Raw genomic sequence first — 20,233 nt, 5'->3', positions numbered from 1 at the left:
TTTAAAATACTTACTAGTTATTGCTGTGCCAATGTAATACATTTCAGTCAAAGAATCTACTATCTGTTTGAGGTTCCTCACACAGCCAACAGCTAATGCTACAAGTAACTCAAAGCCTGCATTAATGGTAGCTGGTGAACTACAGACTGGAATAGCCTGTTCAGCTGGCAGTTCTCCATTTCTCATATACCGTAGGTAAACATTGGATGCAGGGAAGATGAAATCATCAATTAATTCCTACAAAGGTGAAAAACGGATTATGTATTAGCAATGATACATATTTATATAAAAATACATGTAAAGTTTTATATGCGTATGTATTTTTTTTTAAAGAAAGAAATGTCTCTTGGAAGGAAATAATGTTAAATTAATTGTCAGAATTCAAGATTTCATTACATTTCAGAAAACTTAGATTTTCTAATAAAAAGATCCCACTTCAAAACACTATTTACTACAATTAACAAACAAACCCAATTTCTCAGGTTAAAAACTCATCAAGAATGAGTTGACTGTAGCACTTAACAAAAATTCACATTAAGTAAATTTACTCTTAATCACATGTATACCAAAGCTCATCTTGAATAAAAATGAAATGTCCTAAAATGATACTTTTTGTTTCCTCGAGTCACCACGTTATGTGAAAAAACTCATCAAAGAAACATGGTAAATATGCACAGTCTTACATAATAGAAGTCTGTCTCATTCTGAATAGTCTGATGAAGTAAAAAGTTCAGATTTTCTAAACAGAAAAATTAAATAGTGCTTGCTTACTTCACACGGTACTGAAATTTTATTCATGTATAAAATTTAGAAACGATATTTTAAAAGTTACTGTTACCTCTATATTCTTTAAAAGTAGAAAAGAGAAATGATCAAGAAAACACACCCAAGACATGATACCATAAATTAACCAGACAGATTTGCTAATGAACATGTAGAATGTTAATGATACATAGCTTAGGACCAAGCCGACAGAAATTACCTTAATGAGATTAGCACCTCCTTTTTCACAACCAATATGATATTTTTTCTCAGGGGTTTGAAAGGCCAGTAACTCTTTTGTTACTCCAAGGTGGCCTTCCAAGATTGTCTCTTCAACACCCGTTTCACCTGTTCTTTTAACATCATCCTGCCAAAGAAAAATATCAAATGCCTAACTTACAAAAGGGCGGTGAGATGTCAGAACAAGACTGAGCTAGACAGAGGCAATTCCTTCAAACCTTTCCATTCTAAGAGATTTTTTCTCTTCAGAACTTTCTAGAAGTAGGCTTTACAAACTAGAAGAAATGCTAATCTGAAGGCTAAAAGATACCAATCTGGGCTTCCCTGGTGGCGCAGTGGTTGAGAGTCCGCCTGCTGATGCAGAGGACACAGGTTCATGCCCCGGTCCGGGAAGATCCCACATGCCGCAGAGCGGCTAGGCCCGTGAGCCATGGCCACTGGGCCTGCGCGTCCGGAGCCTGTGCTCCACAACGGGAGAGGCCACAACAGTGAGAGGCCCGTGAACCGCAAAAAAAAAAAAAAAAAAAAAAAAAAAAAAAGATACCAATCTCTTCAGAAATAAATTCTCATACAACTCTAAGTAAAAAGTATCAGGTGTTAAGATCAAAAGTTAAATTAAGTGCTAGTCTATCAGACTCATTTTTTGATGAAAACAATCCAAGAATACTTTTTAAAATGAAAATTTGCAAAACGGGCCCATTTGAAAATGGAAGAAGCTGAATATCAGTGTCTCAAGTCTTAAAGCAAGGCATTTGACAAAACTACTTACGCATTCATTCTGGGAATCATGAGTTAGTAATATCCACCAACACAGAGTATATTCTTTGGTCCTTTTATTACTCTTTGTTGTTTTTCATTTAACCAAAATGCTCAAAACTATAAACTATTAATAAAATATCTTATTTATTGACGATAAACACAGTATTAAATGCAACTTACCCTAATTCTTTTAAGCCAATCAATTTCATTATTGAGAAGAACTTCAGCATTGGGTATATTAATATTACTATTGTAAGCATAATTAAGAAGGTGCCTTAAAAGAATAAAGTAGTCGCCTGAATGTTTAGCTCTCTCTCTGGCTGTGCTCTGAAACAATAAAGTAGAATAATATGAATTTACATGTCCATGTTCAGAATCCACTTTTTAAAAACCCAGAATTAACTAGAGTTAATAGACTAACATAGGATGGGAAATTACTAATATTTTTAAAATAAATATAGACTGCTCCAACTTTAATACAAGCTAAAACCATGAATTCTTGACTGTTCCATGTACAAGAATGAATCACAATGATAAGTATATTAAAAAATGTCTCACCCCCAAAACGGTGAAGAGCAGAGTAATGAAGAAGAGTAAAGGCCTGTGTCCCATGCAACATCTGGTGCACATTAAAAAGAACTGCTCCTGTGCCACCTGGCGAACAGTTCTGAAATAAAAATGTTTCACATTTAATATATTATCTTCATTTAGAAAAAGAAAAAAAAAGATTCCAATGCTGTCTCTCGGGGTGGGGGTGGGGTGTTAAGGGGTAAGTAAATTAAAAGTAAAAATACAAGAATACGTAACACCCCTTTAAGCAGCAACGTTTAACAGATGAACTTAGGCTGTGTGTCAAGAACTAAAACCTCAAATTGTCACTGAAGAGTTTAAGGGATACCTTCTAACACCCCTTTCTTGGAACAGGCTGGAAATGTTCCTCTAGGTACAAGAGTTGTACAGTAAGCCTTAAGCATCTTTTGGGCATTCCATAGAATTATTCCATTGTGCTCTGGAGCGAACAACTCTGTAGAAATTCTGTTACAATTACACAATAAGGATGTTGCTGCAGATGTCCCTGATATTATACTAGTGATTCCCAAAGCATGTTACCCAGATCAGCAGCATCTGAGAACTTGTTAAAAATGCAATTTCTCAGGCCCCAGCAACCTGCGTTTTAATAAAGCCTTCAAGTGATTCTAACATGTGCTAAAGATTGAGAACCACCGTATTATACAATATTCTATGATTACCCATGGGAAAAACTTGTCTCTGGTCACAGTACTGGGAATTTTACCTGAGCATCATGGGTCTCTTAAAAAATATGTATACTATACAGATCTCACCAGAATAAATGCTCCAAGAGGGCAAAGACATCATCTAGTTTATTACTGTGCCTCCAGAATGAAAAATGATGTCTGGCATATAACAGGTGCTAAGAACCAGTTACCAGATGTATAAATACTGTTTGTTTACAAGATGGAGGTCTGTCTCCATTAGAAAGTAAGCTCTTTCAGGGCAGGGCTTTGCTTTGTTGAAGAACCTAGAACAACATCTGACATATGGAAGATGCTCAAAAAGTATCTGCTAACGAAGCATTTGTCTATCGTACAAACTACATTCGGTGAATAACTGTTTCTGGCAATGTGCTAGCTGATAGACAGCTTAGAAACAAATTTTTAGTTCAATGTAAGAACTTGACAGTATACATTCTGTGTACTAGCCTCCCTCCTGGATATGTTTTAGGTTTCTGAAACCTGTACATGGTCCTATAAACCATAGGGACCTTTAGAAGCTTTGTGGGTTAAGTTTGGTGGAATCCAAATAAACTGACATCAGGAGTACTTGGTTTTGTTGGGGAGAAGGTCCATAACTTTTACCAGATTTTCAGAGGTATATGTCATTCATACTGCCCTAGTTTATTTTTTAAAAAGTAAGGTATGCGGCCCAAATAGAGTGAGGGTCTATAAAGAGTTGATGCTTGTCAGTTCCTGATGAACCCTCCCCTCACACACGCAGACTTCGGTAATGCTTCAAAAGAAACACATCTACTAAAAAATCCTGTTGCCTGTATCTTCACAACATACTCAAAATCTGATCATTTCTCACCACTTCTACTATTGCCACACTTCCAGACTCTCTCATCTTTTATTTGGATTAATGAAATAGTCTAAGTGCCTTTCCTGCAAAGCAACCAGAATAAACTTAAAATGTTAACTCAGAGCATATCATTCTTCTGCTCAAAACCCTCCAATGGGGGACTTCCCTGGTGGTCGAGTAGTTAAGACTCCGTGCTCCCAATGCAGGGGACACAGGTTTGATCCCTGGTCAAGGAACTAAGATCCCGCATGCCGCAGCAAAAAAACCAAAAAAAAAAAAAAAAAAAAACCCCAATGGATTCCCATCTCACTTAGGGTAAAAGTTAAGGTCTTTACAATGATCTATAAAATCCTTACAGGCTGCTTATTGCCTCTGTGGCCTCACCTCCTACAACTCCCCCACCTCTGCTGTTCTAGCCACACTCGGCTCCATGTTGTTCTTTACATGTCAGGCATGTTCCTGCCTTGGGACATTTGCATCTGTTGTTTCTTCTGCTTAAAACACACTTCCCCCCGGGGCGGGGGGGGGGGGGGAGGGGGGCGCGGGCGGATAAAGTTGGAATTTGGGATTAACAGACTACTACATATAAAATGGATGAACAACAAGGACCTACTATATAATACAGGAAATACAGTATTTCATAATAATCTATGATTGAAAAGAATCTGGAAAAAAAATGTATAACTGAATCACTGTGCTGTACACCTGAAACACTGTAAAACAGCTATATATACCTCAATTAAAAAATAAAAATTAAAAAAATATATATTTGGTCATTCAGATGACCAAAATGTATTTCTCATATAAAAAATGAAATAAAATTTAAAATGAAATATGATGGAGGTGTTAGCTAACCTTAGGCTATGGTGGTAATCATACTGCAAGATATGACTATCAAATCAACACTTTGTACACCTTAAAGTTACACAGTTATATGCTGATTATATCTCAATAAAGCTGAACAAAATAAAAAATACAATTTAAAATGAAAAACAAAACAAAAAACCCCCACCCAAAAACCCAACACACTTCCCCCATTAACTGCATGGATCACTACCTCATTCTTTCAGAGCCCCAGAGACTTCAGGGAAGTCTTCTCTGACTATCCTACATAAAACTGAACTCCGATGACCCTGCCTCCCCACTCATCCCCATTCCTGATTTATTTCTCTTGATAGCATTTATTAATATAACATACTACATATTTTCCCATATGTCTTCTCTTCCCACTCCCCATCCCCTTTAGTACAGACTCCAAGAAGGCTGACATTTTGTCTGTTTTTTTTCACTACTATATTCCCAGTAGCTAGAACACTGCCTGGTGCATAATGGGTACTTGATAAATTATTCATCAGTGAGACTGCCTACAATATTAAAATCTAACACTACTTGGATCTCAGCATCAAAGGCCTTCTGTAAACCGAGGCCTACTAATCTCCTTTTCTGCATTATCCCTTTCTCTTCTTCTACCAGAATACTCAGCTGTGCCTTGAAAGCACTATGCCAGGAGTGGCAAACTCAAATGCCTCCATGGATCATCAAGGTAACATAAAGGAGTTAAACAGGCAGAGTATAAAGCAACAGGTGCTGGAGGAGGCTTAAAAAAAAAAAACAAATCCACTTAAAGGAATTCAAATCCAATTATGAGCAATTACAACAAAATATCAGTGTTGTTATGTGGAAGCAGACCTCTTCTAATAGCAACAGAGGTCTGGGAGACCTCTAGGGATAAAGAAAACTTACTGGAAAATGTGGCCCTGAAGTTGAAATTTTCGAGTGTGTAGAAGCAAGAGCCAAATTGTGGAGTGCTTATAAACCAAATTTAAATGTTTACACTTAATTCAAAGACAGTGGGAAGACATGGAAAGATTTTAAGCAGGAAAACAACACAATCATATTTTGCAAGATATACTCTGCAAGTATCGAAGCCCGGTACTCTGATATTTATAATATGATGATTTAAAACTGCAGGGCAGGGCTTCCCTGGTGGTGCAGTGGTTAAGAATCTGCCTACCAATGCAGGGGACACGGGTTCGAGCCCTGGTCCGGGAAGATCCCACAGGCCGCGGAGCAACTAAGCCCGTGCGCCCCAACTACTGAGCCTGTGCTCTAGAGCCCACGAGCCACAACTACTGAAGCCCGCGTGCCTAGAGCCCGTGCTCCACAACAAGAGAAGCCACCGTGATGAGAAGCCTGCTCATGCAACGAAGAACCAAAGCAGCCAAAAATAAATACATACATATATAACTAAAACTGCAGGGCAGGGTGAGAGTCAGTACTAGGGAAGAAAGTCAGATACCTAAAGCTCAAAAAAGATCTTAACCTTAGAAGACCCCCCTTGTTGTCAAAGACAAGATAACAGAGGCATGAGAAGAAGTGCTGTGTACGGTACTTTTTACTTCATCGTGCACAAGTTTCAGGAAGAAGAGGAGTCAAATGGTTCTAACTTCCTATAATGGGGATTTTCATAAAAGTAGAGGGCAGAAAACTTATTAAACAAAGTTCCTTGATATTTAGTAGCAAAGAAAGTGACATAAGTTCCTAATTTAGTTTAAAATTTAAAAAAATCAGCATAGATTAAGAAATTTGTACCTCCAGGTCTGACTTCATCAAAACTCATGGCTAATCATCTTTCCTCTCCTCCAGACTTATTCAACCTATTTATCTTTCTTAACATACAGAGTTGTCCGACGATGATAAAGTTTTCTCAAAGAGATAGCAAGCTCAAGCTTATTTGGGCGGGGGGGATCCCATCAAAGAACATAGGCTGAACTAGATGTCTTCAAGGAAATTACCAAGGAACTTCTAAAATAATAGAGATTCCCACTGGAGACAACTAAATTACTTTACAGCACGCCCTGGAGTGAGTTGAACCTACTACTCCATCACACCACGTACACTTAAAAAAAACAAACAAACAAACAAAAAAGAAAAAAACTTTACCACTAGGCTTCATGTCAGCAAAGTGCTTATTCTGACTTTACACTAACTTTTCATCAGTGATTTCCGTCATTGTTGAATGGAATGTGAAAGAATAAACAAAGTGAACATTTCCTGTGTCTTTTTGCAAAATGTACACGAGATAGATTAATTACATATAACAGTGATACTGATTAGAGCTCAAGTTTAAAAAGTTACCTTATGAAGGTCAAGATTTAGACTGACATAAGAGGATGGAAAACCTAAATTTTCTACAAATTTGATTGACTTGCACAAAAAGAAGCCCAAAACAAAATTAATGTCATTGAATAAATGCTCTAAAAATGAAAAACTAGGACTTTATAATTGGTCTTTATTCTCAGTGTAAAATGCAAAAGTTCTTACCATAACCATGCCTTGTGAATTCCACATTGACTTAACAACTTCACTAAAAAAAAAACACTTGGCCCTAGGTATCTAAGAAAGGAAGCTAAATGTCCTATTTAATTTAAATCTTGTAAGCCAGATTTTTTAAATGGGCTAAAACACACACCTCTTAGGTGAAACTAAATTCTGGAATTACAGAAAAATTAATTTTACTTCGAGAATTAATGTTCACATTTTGTAGACAGTAAGACCAAACAAATTCAGGTCTAGGCAAAACACAGTTAAATAAAAATTTCCTAAACATTAGTGTGCTATAGAGACAATAAATATTTGATTCCTGGGATAAATTCTGCCAACATAAATTCATTCATTTCTGCTTAAAAAAATAAGGTCAAATTTCTTACAATTAAAAAAGACACTTACTTGCTGTGACAGTGCAACAGTAAATCAATAATGAATGTCTGCCAAGCCTTTTCTTTACTAAGAGTATCTAAGGCTGTCGGAATCAAGGCAAAACATAACGTCATCACCTCCAATGCTTCACAGCAAACCTGTTCATCTTCCAAATCTGGCTCACTGCCTGCATTGGTCTGTAAAATTATAGTCAAGGACAAATTACCTAGAGATATATTTAAGAAAAATCTCATACAAACTTCAAGTTAGTGCTTAAAACTTACCTAGTCACTTAAACCACTTGGCCTCAGCTTCTTTACCTACAACTCTTGAGGCCCCTTTGAAATAGCATGGAAATGAGTATAAACAGATGATAAAAGTCTAATTCTATTCTTTTGCTACGTCCCAAGGATGGCTGAAGGAGCACACTGAGCATATTACCTGCTTCTTTGTCCCCCAAGCTCTTAGAGACCTTCTAAGTTGTGTACTTCTGCACCAACAATCATTCCTTCCTCAAGAACCACTCTGGCACTGCAGTCAGAGTACCCAACTTCTGACTAGTCCCATTATAGCTTACCTATAGTGCCATTTTATTCAAAAGCAATTGTCTCAGACAACCGTTCAGGAAAGGTCTGAAGGTTTTACGACCTAAAATATACTTGGGTAGGTAGCTAATAAATTCTAAACTGAAGTTATCAATAAGTAATATTTATAGTACATGCCTGAAAAAGAACAGGCGTTCAAATATTAGCTGAGTGAATAACCAACAGTATAGGACATCAACATATATCCCAGGCAAATCACGGTTATGTTGGCCATAAAAGGGAAGCTCCTATAACTTAATTTCCCCTTCTAAATATGCAGCAGTGGCTATCAGGGGCAGGTATATGTAACAGAAAATCAAAGAGTCAAACACAGTCTCTCTTCTGTAAATAATTTGATTAATCTAATGGAACATCAAGGATGATACCTAATTGGCTGACACTCTTGAATGCTTTAAGAGTCAAAAATACTTAAATGCCATGATATCACAATTGACAGTTACCTAAACCAAAATACATAGGACAGAAAGATGATGAAAGAAGAATGAAGAGAACAGGAGAAAACAAATTCAGTATGAAATAATTATACTTGACTTTAGTGAGAAGTAGAAAAAGACAGTTTTATATTAAGATGGCAGACATAATAATTCAGCCTCATGCACAATTAAACATTTTCTTAAAGGTAATATATTTCTGTGATAATTCTTACCTTCTCATAAATTTTAGTGATTTCTTCATTTGGGCTAAATACTAGCTGTAATGCCCCACATCCTGATGCCCAGATAATTTTTTGTATAGCTCTAATTACACAAATATCAGGCATATATCTTGAAGCCTGCAAGATAATGAGTAATCAAAACAGTTGACACAGTATCAGAGTGGAATAATCACTAGAAAAGCAAAAATGTTTCTCCCTGTAAAGGAAACAGGAATGGCTGTGAAGTAGTACCACTGTCTTTAGGTTCCCAAGTTGCCTTTGTCCCATTATTTCGTTTAACAGCAATACAACAAAGTATGTTCTCCAAGTTATTATCTGGCTCTACACTAACTTTCAGAAGAACCTTAAAAAGACTACAGAGGTGATCAAACCATTCCACTCCTAGTTTTTTACCCAAGAGAAATAAAAACTTAGGTCCACACAAACACTTGTACAGAATGTTCACAGAAGCTTTATTCACAGCTAAGAAAGAGAATGTCCTTTTCCAAGTATATGGATAAACACAATGTGGAATATTCATAATGGGATATTACTCAGCAATAAAAAGGAATGGACTAATGGTCCACACCACACAGAGAATTCTCAAAGTCATTATTCTGAGTGAAAGAAGCCAGACATAAAAGAACACACACTATATGATTCCACTTGTGTAAAATTCTAGAAAATGAAAACTACTATATAGTAACAAAAGATCAGGGGTTATCTGAGGCCAGGGGTAGACAGGGAAGAAGAAGAGACTTCAAAGGGGCATACGGAAAGAGTGATGGAGACATTCTGTGTCTCGACTATGGTGGACGTGTGACACAAATATGTATTTGTCAAATTTCACTTAATTATATGCTTTAAAAGGATGCTGTTCATTGTACATAAAGGTGATTAAAACCAGAAAGCACTAATATTATCATTAGGTAAAATTCATGTTAAGGGAACTTTATCTAGACTGAGCCAGTGATTAAAGTGAGTGGGCCTAGGAAAATTAAGCCCCCAAATGTGATAAGGGTTATTTCTACATAAAGAGAGGGTCAAAAGTGAAAGAAACGAACCTTCCAGAATTCCAGCCTTACAAATTTAATACTAACCTCATCAGATATTTGCTGAGCAAGACGAATTGACACATTTCTAAGCATGCATTCAGATGACGGATTAGGAATGCTCTGAAGGGCACTTTGTAGCACCACTGCTTGATCATGAGTAACTTGGTTGACCTGAAAAAAGATAAATATTTTACTTTAATACTGCATACATAATCAAATCCAATCATTTGCTCCTCACTCATCATCACTCCCTCAGGATGACCTCCCTTCTGTATATATTCAGTACACTGTAGAACCCGTGTGACTTACACAAAAAGTTCTTTGCATTGCCAACAATGTGGGCTTCCTCTTTTTCTTGTGTAGTGGAGTGCCACATATCCCTCTGCAAACCCCCATTCTAGATTAATCCAACTTGTGTATCTACATCTGCATTCAGCACAACTTGCAGAGGTGAGTGATAAACTGCAGTCCTATCTAGAAACTCAGTAAAGTACTTCACATGCATGCTCCTGGGCAGAGCCTGCTCCCCATTCACCCTGATCATCAAACTCTTTTGAGAAAAGAAAAATTAAGGAATATCAATAACAGAATAAAAATACTAATGTATAAAAGGTACCAGACCAAATTTTTAAGCCCATAAAGAAAAAAGATTACTTTTTTTTTTTTTTTTTTTTTTGTGGTACGTGGGCCTCTCACTGTTGTGGCCTCTCCTGTTGCGGAGCACAGGCTCCGGACACGCAGGCTCAGCAGCCATGGTTCACGGGCCCAGCCGCTCCGCGGCATGTGGGATCCTCCCAGACCGGGGCACGAACCCGTGTCCCCTGCATCGGCAGGCGGACTCTCAACCACTGCGCCACCAGGGAAGCCCAAGATTACTTTTAAGTTGTTATTAGCCAGGCAATTCTGACTGCCTTTCAAGTCCTAACTCTTCTCCATATTGTAAGTATTTCTACAACAGTATTTAAGACAAGTCTGTTTTTACTAATTTTTGCCTTTAGCGCCCTATTGACTGTGAGCTCCTTGAGATTAGAGGCTATTATGTACCTCTGTATACACAGTGGCACATTTTCTGAATAAAAGAGAAAAGTGAAAGAGGGGAGCATTTATATTTTGTGTTCTTCATTAAGCTCCTGTCAGGGATTACGATAACAATGTTTTTATCTTAAGAAGAACACCACTTTTAAAAAATCCGAGTAAGCGTGGTACCTTTAATGCAAAACAATTTAAGACTTGGGCCACTTTTTTTCATTACCCTTTTTAATGAAAATGGAGAGAAAAGGATTATGAATGCACATGTACCCACCGCCCAGCTTCAACAATTATGAACAAAGGACCAAGATTACTTTGTCTAACCACTCCCCTCACTTTCCATCCAGGCCCCACCCCAGGATTATTTTGAAGCAAATCCTAAATAAAATTTCATCTGTAAATACTTCAACATTTTTTTTTTTAAAAGAGGGGGCTCTTCCTTTTTTTTTCCCCCCCAGTACGCAGGCCTCCCACCGCTGCGGCCTCTCCCGCTGCGGAGCACAGGCTCTGGACGCGCAGGCCCAGCGGCCATGGCTCATGGGCCCAGCCGCTCCGCGGCACGTGGGATCTTCCTGGACCGGGGCACGAACCCGTGTCCCCTGCCGATCGGACTCTCAACCACTGTGTCACCAGGGAAGCCCCGGGGGTCTTCCTTTTAAACATAACCACAGTATCATCATCACACCTAAAACAATTATAAATGCTATTATCTCAATTATATGTGATTATTATAGTATCACATATCTAATCAATATTCTAATCTCAAGGCCTAAGCCATTCATTCTTAAAATAGAAAATCTATATTCTTGAAGCTTTTATCTTCTATTGGTAACTTAGTAAACCATCACTTATGATGCATATAAAACAAGTCAAATGTGTAGTTTGACTTCTCATAAATAGGCATTGAATTCTGGCATGTCTTGAGAACCTTTGGTAAAACGGATCAAGGTAAAAACAAGAGTCAAAATAAGTTCAGAATTGGAGGTTAAGACTGTCAAGGTGGGAAGAGAGGCTGGCAACAGGCTAAATCAACTACAGTTCATCCTTGAACGGCATGGGGGTTAAGAGGACAGACATTCTAGGAGTCGAAAATCTGCACATAACTTTACAGTCGGCCCTGGGTATCTGTGGTTCCAATCAATTTAGGATCATGTAGTACTGTAGTACTTATTGAAAAATCCATGTATAAGCAGACTCGAGCAGTTCAAACCTGTGTTGTACAAGGGTCAACTGTACATCTTTTTTATTACCACCTGTGTGTGTGTGTGTGTGTGTCTGTGTGTGTATGTGTATGTATGTATATATATATATATGCCAAATACAAGCTAGGAAGAGATTCACATGGAGTTTTTAGTAGGTTTAAAATAAATGAAGGAAGGAATTCCCTGGTGGTCCAGTGGTTAGGACTCCGCGCTTTCATTGCCGAGGGCCTGGGTTCAATCCCTGGTTGGTGAACTAGGATCCCTCAAGCAGTGCAGTGAGGCCGAAAAATAAAATAGAATAATTGAAAGACTATTTGGGGTTTTTAGCGGTTCCATACAAATTTTAGGATTATTTGTTCTAGTTCTGTGAAAAATGTCACAAGTTTTGATAGCGATTGAATTAAATCTATACATTGCATTGGGTATGAACATTTTAACATTAACTCTTCCAATCCATGAACACAGGATAACTTTCCATTTCTTTGTATTGTATTACAATTTCCTTTTATCAACGTTTATAGTTTTCAGAGTATAGGTCTTTCACTTCCTTGGTTAAATTTATTGCTAGGTGTTTTTTTTTTGATGTGATTGCTTCCTTCATTTCCCTGATAGCTCATTATTAGTGTATAGAAATGCAACAGAGTTCTGTGTATCAATCTTGTGTCCTGCAGCTTTACTGAATTCACTTATTAGTTCTAATGGTTTTTTGGTGGAGTCTTTAGGGTTCTATACGTATAGAATAGTACCATGATCATCTGCAAACAATGATCCAGCAATTCCAGTCCTGGGTATATATCTGAAGAACATGAAAACACTAATTTGAAAAGATATATGCACCTCAGTGTTCACAGCAGCATTATTCACAACAGCCAAGATATGGAAGCAATGTAAGTGTTCATCAACAGATGAATGGATAAAAAAGATGTGGTGTGTGTGTATACAATGGAATATTATATTATTCAGCCATGAAAAGAATGAAATAAGTCCGACAAAGAAAAGACAAATACTGTATATTTTCATGTATACATGGAATCTAAAAAATAAAACAAACAAATATAACTAAACAGGAACAGAACCACAGATACAGAAAACAAACTAGTGGTTACCAGAGGGGAGAGAGGCAAAATAGGTGAAGGGGATTAAAAGGTACAAACTACTAGGTATAAAATAAGTGAGCTATAAGGATGTAAGGTGGGGACTTCCCTGGTGGCACAGTGGTTAAGAATCCGCCTACCAATGCAGGGGACACGGGTTTGAGTCCTGGTCCGGGAAGATCCCACATGCTGTGGAACCACTAAGCCCGTGCACCACAACTACTAAGCCTGCGCTCTAGAGCCTGTGAGCCACAACTACTGAAGCCCGTGCACCTAGAGCCCGTGCTCTGCAACAAGAAGCCCGCGCACCGCAACACAGAGTAGCCCCCGCTCGCGGCAACTAGAGAAAGTCCGCGCGCAGCAACAAAGACCCAACACAGCCAAAAATAAATAAATAAACAAATTAAAAAAAAAAGGATGTAAGGTACAACACAGTGAATATAGCCAATATTTTATAATAACTATATGGAGTATAAGCTATAAAAATATCAAATCACTTTGTTGCACACCTGAAACTAATATAGTATTGTAAGTCAACTACACGTCAAAAAAAAAATTAAAAGTCAAACAGGATTTAAGGGAACAGGGAAGAACTGCCCTCTCAGAGTAGAGTCAGTGAAAAGCATTTGTAATTTTAATACAAATATAATTCAATAGAAGGAAACCATTAAAATGAGGAACCACTGGAAAGGAACTGAAAACATTCTGAATCAACTCTGAACTCTATAAGCAACTCTTAAGAGTTTCTAAGAAGTTTAACTTTAAAAGTTGCCATCTATTATTACAAAAAGATTTTTAAAAAGTCTGTATTACCGACGCCATGGGATTCACGCCTTCCACACCTGGCTGACAAGCTTCCGCCACAGCTCGTACGTGGCCATAGCCAATGGCAGTTAGCAACAGCTTGGCTATTTTAAGAGCATTGAGGTAGGCACCCCTTCGAGTTTCCATATCTGCATTTGGTAGGAAGTTATTTCTGGTTAGCATACTCAGGACAAGGGGTAGGCCACCACTTTTCAAGAAGTGAAATTGAAAATCAGAGGAATCATCAGCCAGAGGTGCACCAGCAGGCATTAACAAGGCATAGACTACCTGGAAAAAAGTAGAAGAACTGTATTAAAAGGTTTTAAGATAATTTCTTATTTTCCTCATCATCACTGGTTTAAAATTTTCCCATATTTTGAAATTCTTTCAAAAACATTTCATTACAATTTTATCCATGTTCTTCACATTATCATATAAAAGGTCAAATTTCAAGAACATGGAATAAATTCAAAAAGTAAAAACCAACCTCTGTTAGGTACAGCACTTGCGAGGCTGAAGGACCAAAGAAAAGCGAGTCAAGAGATGGACTAAGGCTGCTTTCTCCAAGTTTGGCGTGGTCTAAACAAATAGCTCTTAATTTTTCTATTGTTGTGCTGTCTGTAAGAAAAAAAAGATACATAGTCTAAAATAAAACATAATTCATGCATTCATAGTATTTTACTTTTGATATTCCGAAAACTACTTTAGTATGGAATAAGAATCAATTCAGCTGAGTTACAGGCTCAAACTTCACAAGACATAACCAGATCTGGATTGGTTTAAAAAAAAAAAAAAACAGTCCCAATCAACCAGGGCTCTTTAATCACTCAACCCAAACACGAAGGAAGCAGTCTCCTCCTACACAGAGACCTCAAATCAACATGTCTTCCTCAGGCACTAGAGACCAAAAAACTACAACACACTTCAAAAGGAAGTAGTTCTTATTGAAAATAAAAAACCGGAAATATGACAAGCTCTTCCTTCCAACTTATGTTAGCTTCCATGACACTGTGTATTAACTCAACAGTCCCCAACCTTTTTGGCACCAGGCACCAGTTTCGTGGAAGACAATTTTTCCACAGACCGGGGTGGGGGGGATGGTTTTGGGATGATTCAAGTGCATTACACTCATTGTGCACTTTATTTCTATTATTATTACATTGTAACATATAATGAAATAATTATACAACTCACCATAATGCAGAATCAGTGGGAGCCCTGAGCTTGTTTTCACTTGTCACTCACTGATAGGGTTTTCATATGAGTCTGCAAGCAATTGATTTATTATGGTCTCTGTGCAGTCAAACCTCTCTGCTAATGATAATCTGTGTTTGCAGCCGCTCCCCACAGCACTAACATCACTGCCTCAGCTCCACCTCAGATCATCAGGCATTAGATTCTCCTAAGAAGCGTTCAACCCTAGATCCCTCGCATGTGCAGTTTACTGTAGAGTTCGGGCTCCTATGAGAATCTAGCTGCCGCTGATCTGACAGGAAGCAGAGCTCAGGCAGTAATGAGAGTGATGAGGAGCGGCTGTGAATACAGATGAAGCTTCCTTTGCTCACTGGTCCGGCCTGCTGCTCACCCCCTGCTGTGCGGCCAGGTTCCTAACAGACCACAGATCGGTAGCAGTCCGTGGCTTGGGGACCCCTGTATTAACTGGTTTGTTACAATGAAAGAAGCTTACTGGTATCCTTGGAAACTGAACCTTAAAAAGCAAACATTAAAAAAAAAGGGAACAGTGCCTAATGTGCACATCAAGTAAGAAGATTTTTTGGATAATATTAAAAGATGAGTTTCATTTAAATCACACTAAAAAGATACAGTAAAAAAGAAACAATCCCATTATTAGCTACCAAACACTCAAACTTACTTCAGAAAGTACTTCAATAATCAAATTATTTCCAAGGTAAATGCCCTATGATTAAAATACCACTTGATAAATAAGATTTTCTTTTTAAGTAAAAGCTTTTCTTGAAGAATAAAGATAACTGAAAATTACTATAATTTCCTTAGGGTAAGCTAATTTTTACAGGCCTGGAAATATCAAAAAGACTTCAATTTGTGTTAAAATTGTTGGCTTTCCCTATTCTGAAGGGAGAGTGACATATAACTAAATGAAATATTCAGTTTTAATAATAAAACATTTGTGAATATCTTCTCCTGTCATTAAATACCCATCCCCTATATCATTTTATATTGATGATTAAAATGACAAGTCCTGTTGCCAGTACACTAGTTTAATCTCTAACACTGGGTATTTAGGTTTTCTCATTTTTTTTTTTTTAAACAATAAAGATCCAAGTTACTCTCTAAAAAGAAACCAATTCATATGCTGTATCTGAAAATATCTTGCTTAGTTTAAAAATATTCTGAGCGGGGCTTCCCTGGTGGCGCAGTGGTTGAGAGTCCGCCTGCCAATGTAGGGGACACGGGTTCGTGCCCCGGTCCGGGAAGATCCCACATGCCGTGGAACGGCTGGGCCCGTGGGTCATGGCCGCTGAACCTGCGCGTCCGGAGCCTGTGCTCCGCAACGGGAGAGGCCACAGCAGTGAGAGGCCCGCATACCGCAAAAAAAAAAATTCTGAGCGAAGGAGGGAGGGCAAAGGGAATAGGAGAAAAGAAACAAGAGCTCTAAGAAAAGGAAGCACTGAATTTTAAGCAAATCATTTAATGTTGTTGGATTATAGTTTATTCATTTGAGGGATCTGAACCAAATGATCACTAGTGGCCATTCCAGCTTTAGCATTCATGAACCTAAATAATCTTAGGTCCTCGATTATGCACATGCTCATTTAACAAAATATGGAAAATAGAGACAACAAATTTAAACTGCCCATAAATCCTGGATTTTAGTTTATTTCTTTCTAGTTTTTTGAAGAGATACCTAATAAGCCTAATCAATTAAATGATTATAGCAACACAGTATAAGAAAGTCTAGAAAACGTTGAGCAGTAACACACAGGTTAATAGTACAAACTTTGGAGCCCAACTGCATGCATTATCTTAGAACTGCCTTTAAGCTGTGTGTCTCTGGTCAAAAGGAACAATCTCTCGGTGCCTCAGTTTCCCCATCTTTAAAATAGAAGTAAAAATAGTAATTCCCTCCCTAGGAATGTTGTGAGGTTTAAATGAGTTAACAAGTGTGAAATGCTCATAACAGATTTTGCCATATTTTAAGATATGAGTTAGACCAAACTCCTGGGAAAAAGGAAGCTCTGAAGAGGAAAAGCAACTCATTCTGCTTAGTAAAGCAATATACATTTTAATTTCTCTGTATCAAGCAAGAACCTGTTTTCCTGATGCGTGTAAAGGTCACAAGAACTCCTGAGGAGTTTAAATTACAAGAGTTTAAATTACCTACAGAGACTACTGTAGAAGTTCTAAGTTTAACAGCAAATCATACTGGAGGCACTGGACTTTAGGCAAAGATTCAGAATAAACAAAAGTAAAGTCAATGACTAATAAAAAAGCTTCTAATTCCATCTTGTTTTTTCCTCCTTTTAAAATATGTGCACGTGTGCACAAACACTAAATGATTACCCAAATGTTAGAAACAGAATTTATAACTACTTCCTTTTCTTAGAGCTCCTGCTTCCTATCTTAAAGAAGAATGTGCGCACCCATGTGTGTAACAACCACAGTGACAAAGAGTAGGTTAACATTTGTTGAATAGTGATTAAATACCCGTCACTAGGCTAGGGGTTTTCCATACATGACCCCATTTAATCCATGCAATTCTATGAAATAGTTATTAGTAGCTCAGTTTTACAGATAAGGAAGCTCTGAGAAACTAAGAAAACTCATGTTTAAGGCCATGGAGTAGCAACTTGAAGAAGCAGGACTTGAACTCAAGTCCATTTGAGTCCAAAGCCTATGATTTGTCTACTGTCATACAATCATTACTGGCATTTTCAAAGCTGGCTAGTTCAAATTTAGGTACTATACTTCGATTATATAAAATAAGATAAAAGCGCCCTCGTAAGCTTCCTGCTTGAGCTGCTCGGCAAGAGCTCCCTCTCGCCATCTAGTGGCACTATGCTCAAATCACAAGGTCAGGGATTATGAGATGGGTTTTCCTTTTCAAATGTTGAATCTGTGTACATAAAGCAACAACAGCTGTTACTCAGATACTAGTAAGTAAAACAATACAAATTCTAAACTACACAACAGATAAGGATCAAATTAAATCATTAAGAAAAGCCTTCTTAACAGAGCAAATAAAAACTCAATTAGAAAAAAAAAGAAAAGCCTTATTTAAGAATCTAATTAACATCTAAATCGATTCTGTACCACATGACTCAGAAAGTGAGATCGGATGGGAAAGGTCAGACGTGTCTACTTTAGAAAAAGGAGATAATGTAAAAAAAAAAATTTTTTTAAGTTGTATAGGATTGAATGATCTGATTGAATTCTCTCTTTCCACAAGCTCTGTTATTTTTAGTGCATAACTTTGTAGAATGTTAAGTTTTAGAGGAAAACACATATATTAGAGTAGAAACACTGAAATGTGCTCATGAAAAAATCCTACGGAAAAGGATCACTTGGAGGAAGGTCTTGAAAATTTAACACTAGAATATCTGGGTACAAAAAGTCAACAGAAGAGCTGGAAAAAGTTAAGGATACCACCCAAAGCTGGAATAAAATTAATGAGAGGAGAAAGGAAAGGCAAGAAAATCAGATTTAGTAGATTCAACACCACAGTCAAAGACATCTCAAAGATCCACAAAAAGCAAAACACGGAGAAGTAAATTAGCAAAGAAAGAACAGAAATCTCTCACAAATTAGGAATCTCCAGGCCCACTGAAAAACCATCACAAAGCAGACCTATACCAAGCAAGGCATTTCATCAGGAAAGTTCTAAACTCAATGATAAAACCAAAACTTCCAGAAACAAAGATCAAAAGCAAAGGAATATCTTGCACTGTTGGTGGGAATGTAAACTGATATAGCCACTATGGAGAGCAGTATGGAGGTTCCTTAAAAAACTAAAAATAGAAGTACCATACCATCCAGCAATCCTACTACTGGGCATATACCCTGAGAAAACCATAATTCAAAAAGAGTCATGTACCACTATGTTCATTGCAGATCTATTTACAATAGCCAGGACATGGAAGTAACCTAAGTGTCCATCGACAGATGAATGGATAAAGAAGATGTGGCACAAATATGCAATGGAATCTTACTCAGCCATAAAAAGAAATGAAACTGAGTTATTTGTAGTGAGGTGGATGGACCTAGAGACTGTCATATAGACTGAAGTAAGTCAGAAAGAGAAAAACAAATACTGTATGCTAACACATATATATGGAATCTAAAAAAATGGCTCTGAAGAACCTAGGGGCAGGACAGGAATAAAGACGTAGATGTAGAGAATGGACTTGAGGACACAGGGAGGGGGAAGGGTAAGCTGGGATGAAGTGAGAGAGTGGCATGGACATATATACACTACCAGATGTAAAATAGATAGCTAGTGGGAAGCAGCCACATGGCACAGGGAGATCAGCTCAGTGCTTTGTGACTACCTAGAGGGGTGGGATAGGGAGGGTGGGAGGGAGATGCAAGAGGGAGGAGATATGGGAATATATGTATATGTATAGCTGATTCACTTTGTTATAAAGCAGAAACTAACACACCATTGTAGAGCAATTATACTCCAATAAAGATGTTAAAAAAAAGCATACGTAACTATTAAAAAAAAAAGGCAAAGGAATAGAACTCAGGAGAGCTTTGGTCTTCACACAAGCAACATTACCAGCTAGACAGTTGAGTAAATTTTCAAGCTAGAATTCAATACCCAAACTACTAATCAAATGTGAAGGTTAAGCATTCAGATTAGCAATGTTTCAGAAACGAATAACAAAACCACCTCCCACGTACCCTTTCTGAAATAAGTGCAGGAGGGTGTGCTTCAGCAAAATGACAGAGCCCCTCAAGAAAGGCTCAAGACATAGGAGCCAGTGAACAGGGATCCACCATAGGAAAGCTGAAGAAAGAAGTCCCCAAATGGTAGCTGTGTAGCGAACAACCAGATGAGAGGAGGCAGACGAAAAGTTCCAGGACAACAGTGGAGCCGACAGATTATATAATACACATAATAATGGAAAATTATTTTGAGAGGTTACTAGAGAATATGTGGAAAGAATTAGTAATAGGTGTATAGAAAATCAAGAAAATAAAAAGGGGAAATTATTAAACCCTGAAAAAAAAGTTGCCATTAATCCAGCAAACTACTTTTCACACACTCTTG

The 20,233-nt window shown here is 37.7% G+C and overlaps 1 protein-coding gene across 5 annotated transcripts in view; it reads right to left on the bottom strand.

The window, feature by feature from the left end:
• The window catches only part of USP9X (ubiquitin specific peptidase 9 X-linked), a 126,557-nt gene that overhangs the window by 30,984 nt on the left and 75,340 nt on the right, over positions 1-20,233 (bottom strand). For all 5 annotated transcript variants that reach the window (XM_079910462.1, XM_079910463.1, XM_079910464.1 and 2 more), the window contains 9 exons: positions 14,468-14,598; positions 13,990-14,268; positions 9,897-10,022; positions 8,809-8,934; positions 7,588-7,754; positions 2,320-2,428; positions 1,942-2,088; positions 983-1,129; positions 15-237 (listed from right to left, as the gene is read on the bottom strand). In XM_079910462.1, the coding sequence (XP_079766588.1) occupies positions 15-237; positions 983-1,129; positions 1,942-2,088; positions 2,320-2,428; positions 7,588-7,754; positions 8,809-8,934; positions 9,897-10,022; positions 13,990-14,268; positions 14,468-14,598 (1,455 nt within the window). The remainder of the gene's footprint in view (positions 1-14; positions 238-982; positions 1,130-1,941; positions 2,089-2,319; positions 2,429-7,587; positions 7,755-8,808; positions 8,935-9,896; positions 10,023-13,989; positions 14,269-14,467; positions 14,599-20,233) is intronic.

This window comes from Stenella coeruleoalba (assembly GCF_951394435.1).
Source record: "Stenella coeruleoalba genome assembly, chromosome: X".
Taxonomy (NCBI): domain Eukaryota; kingdom Metazoa; phylum Chordata; class Mammalia; order Artiodactyla; family Delphinidae; genus Stenella; species Stenella coeruleoalba.
This window is presented reverse-complemented; position numbering and strand designations above follow the sequence as displayed.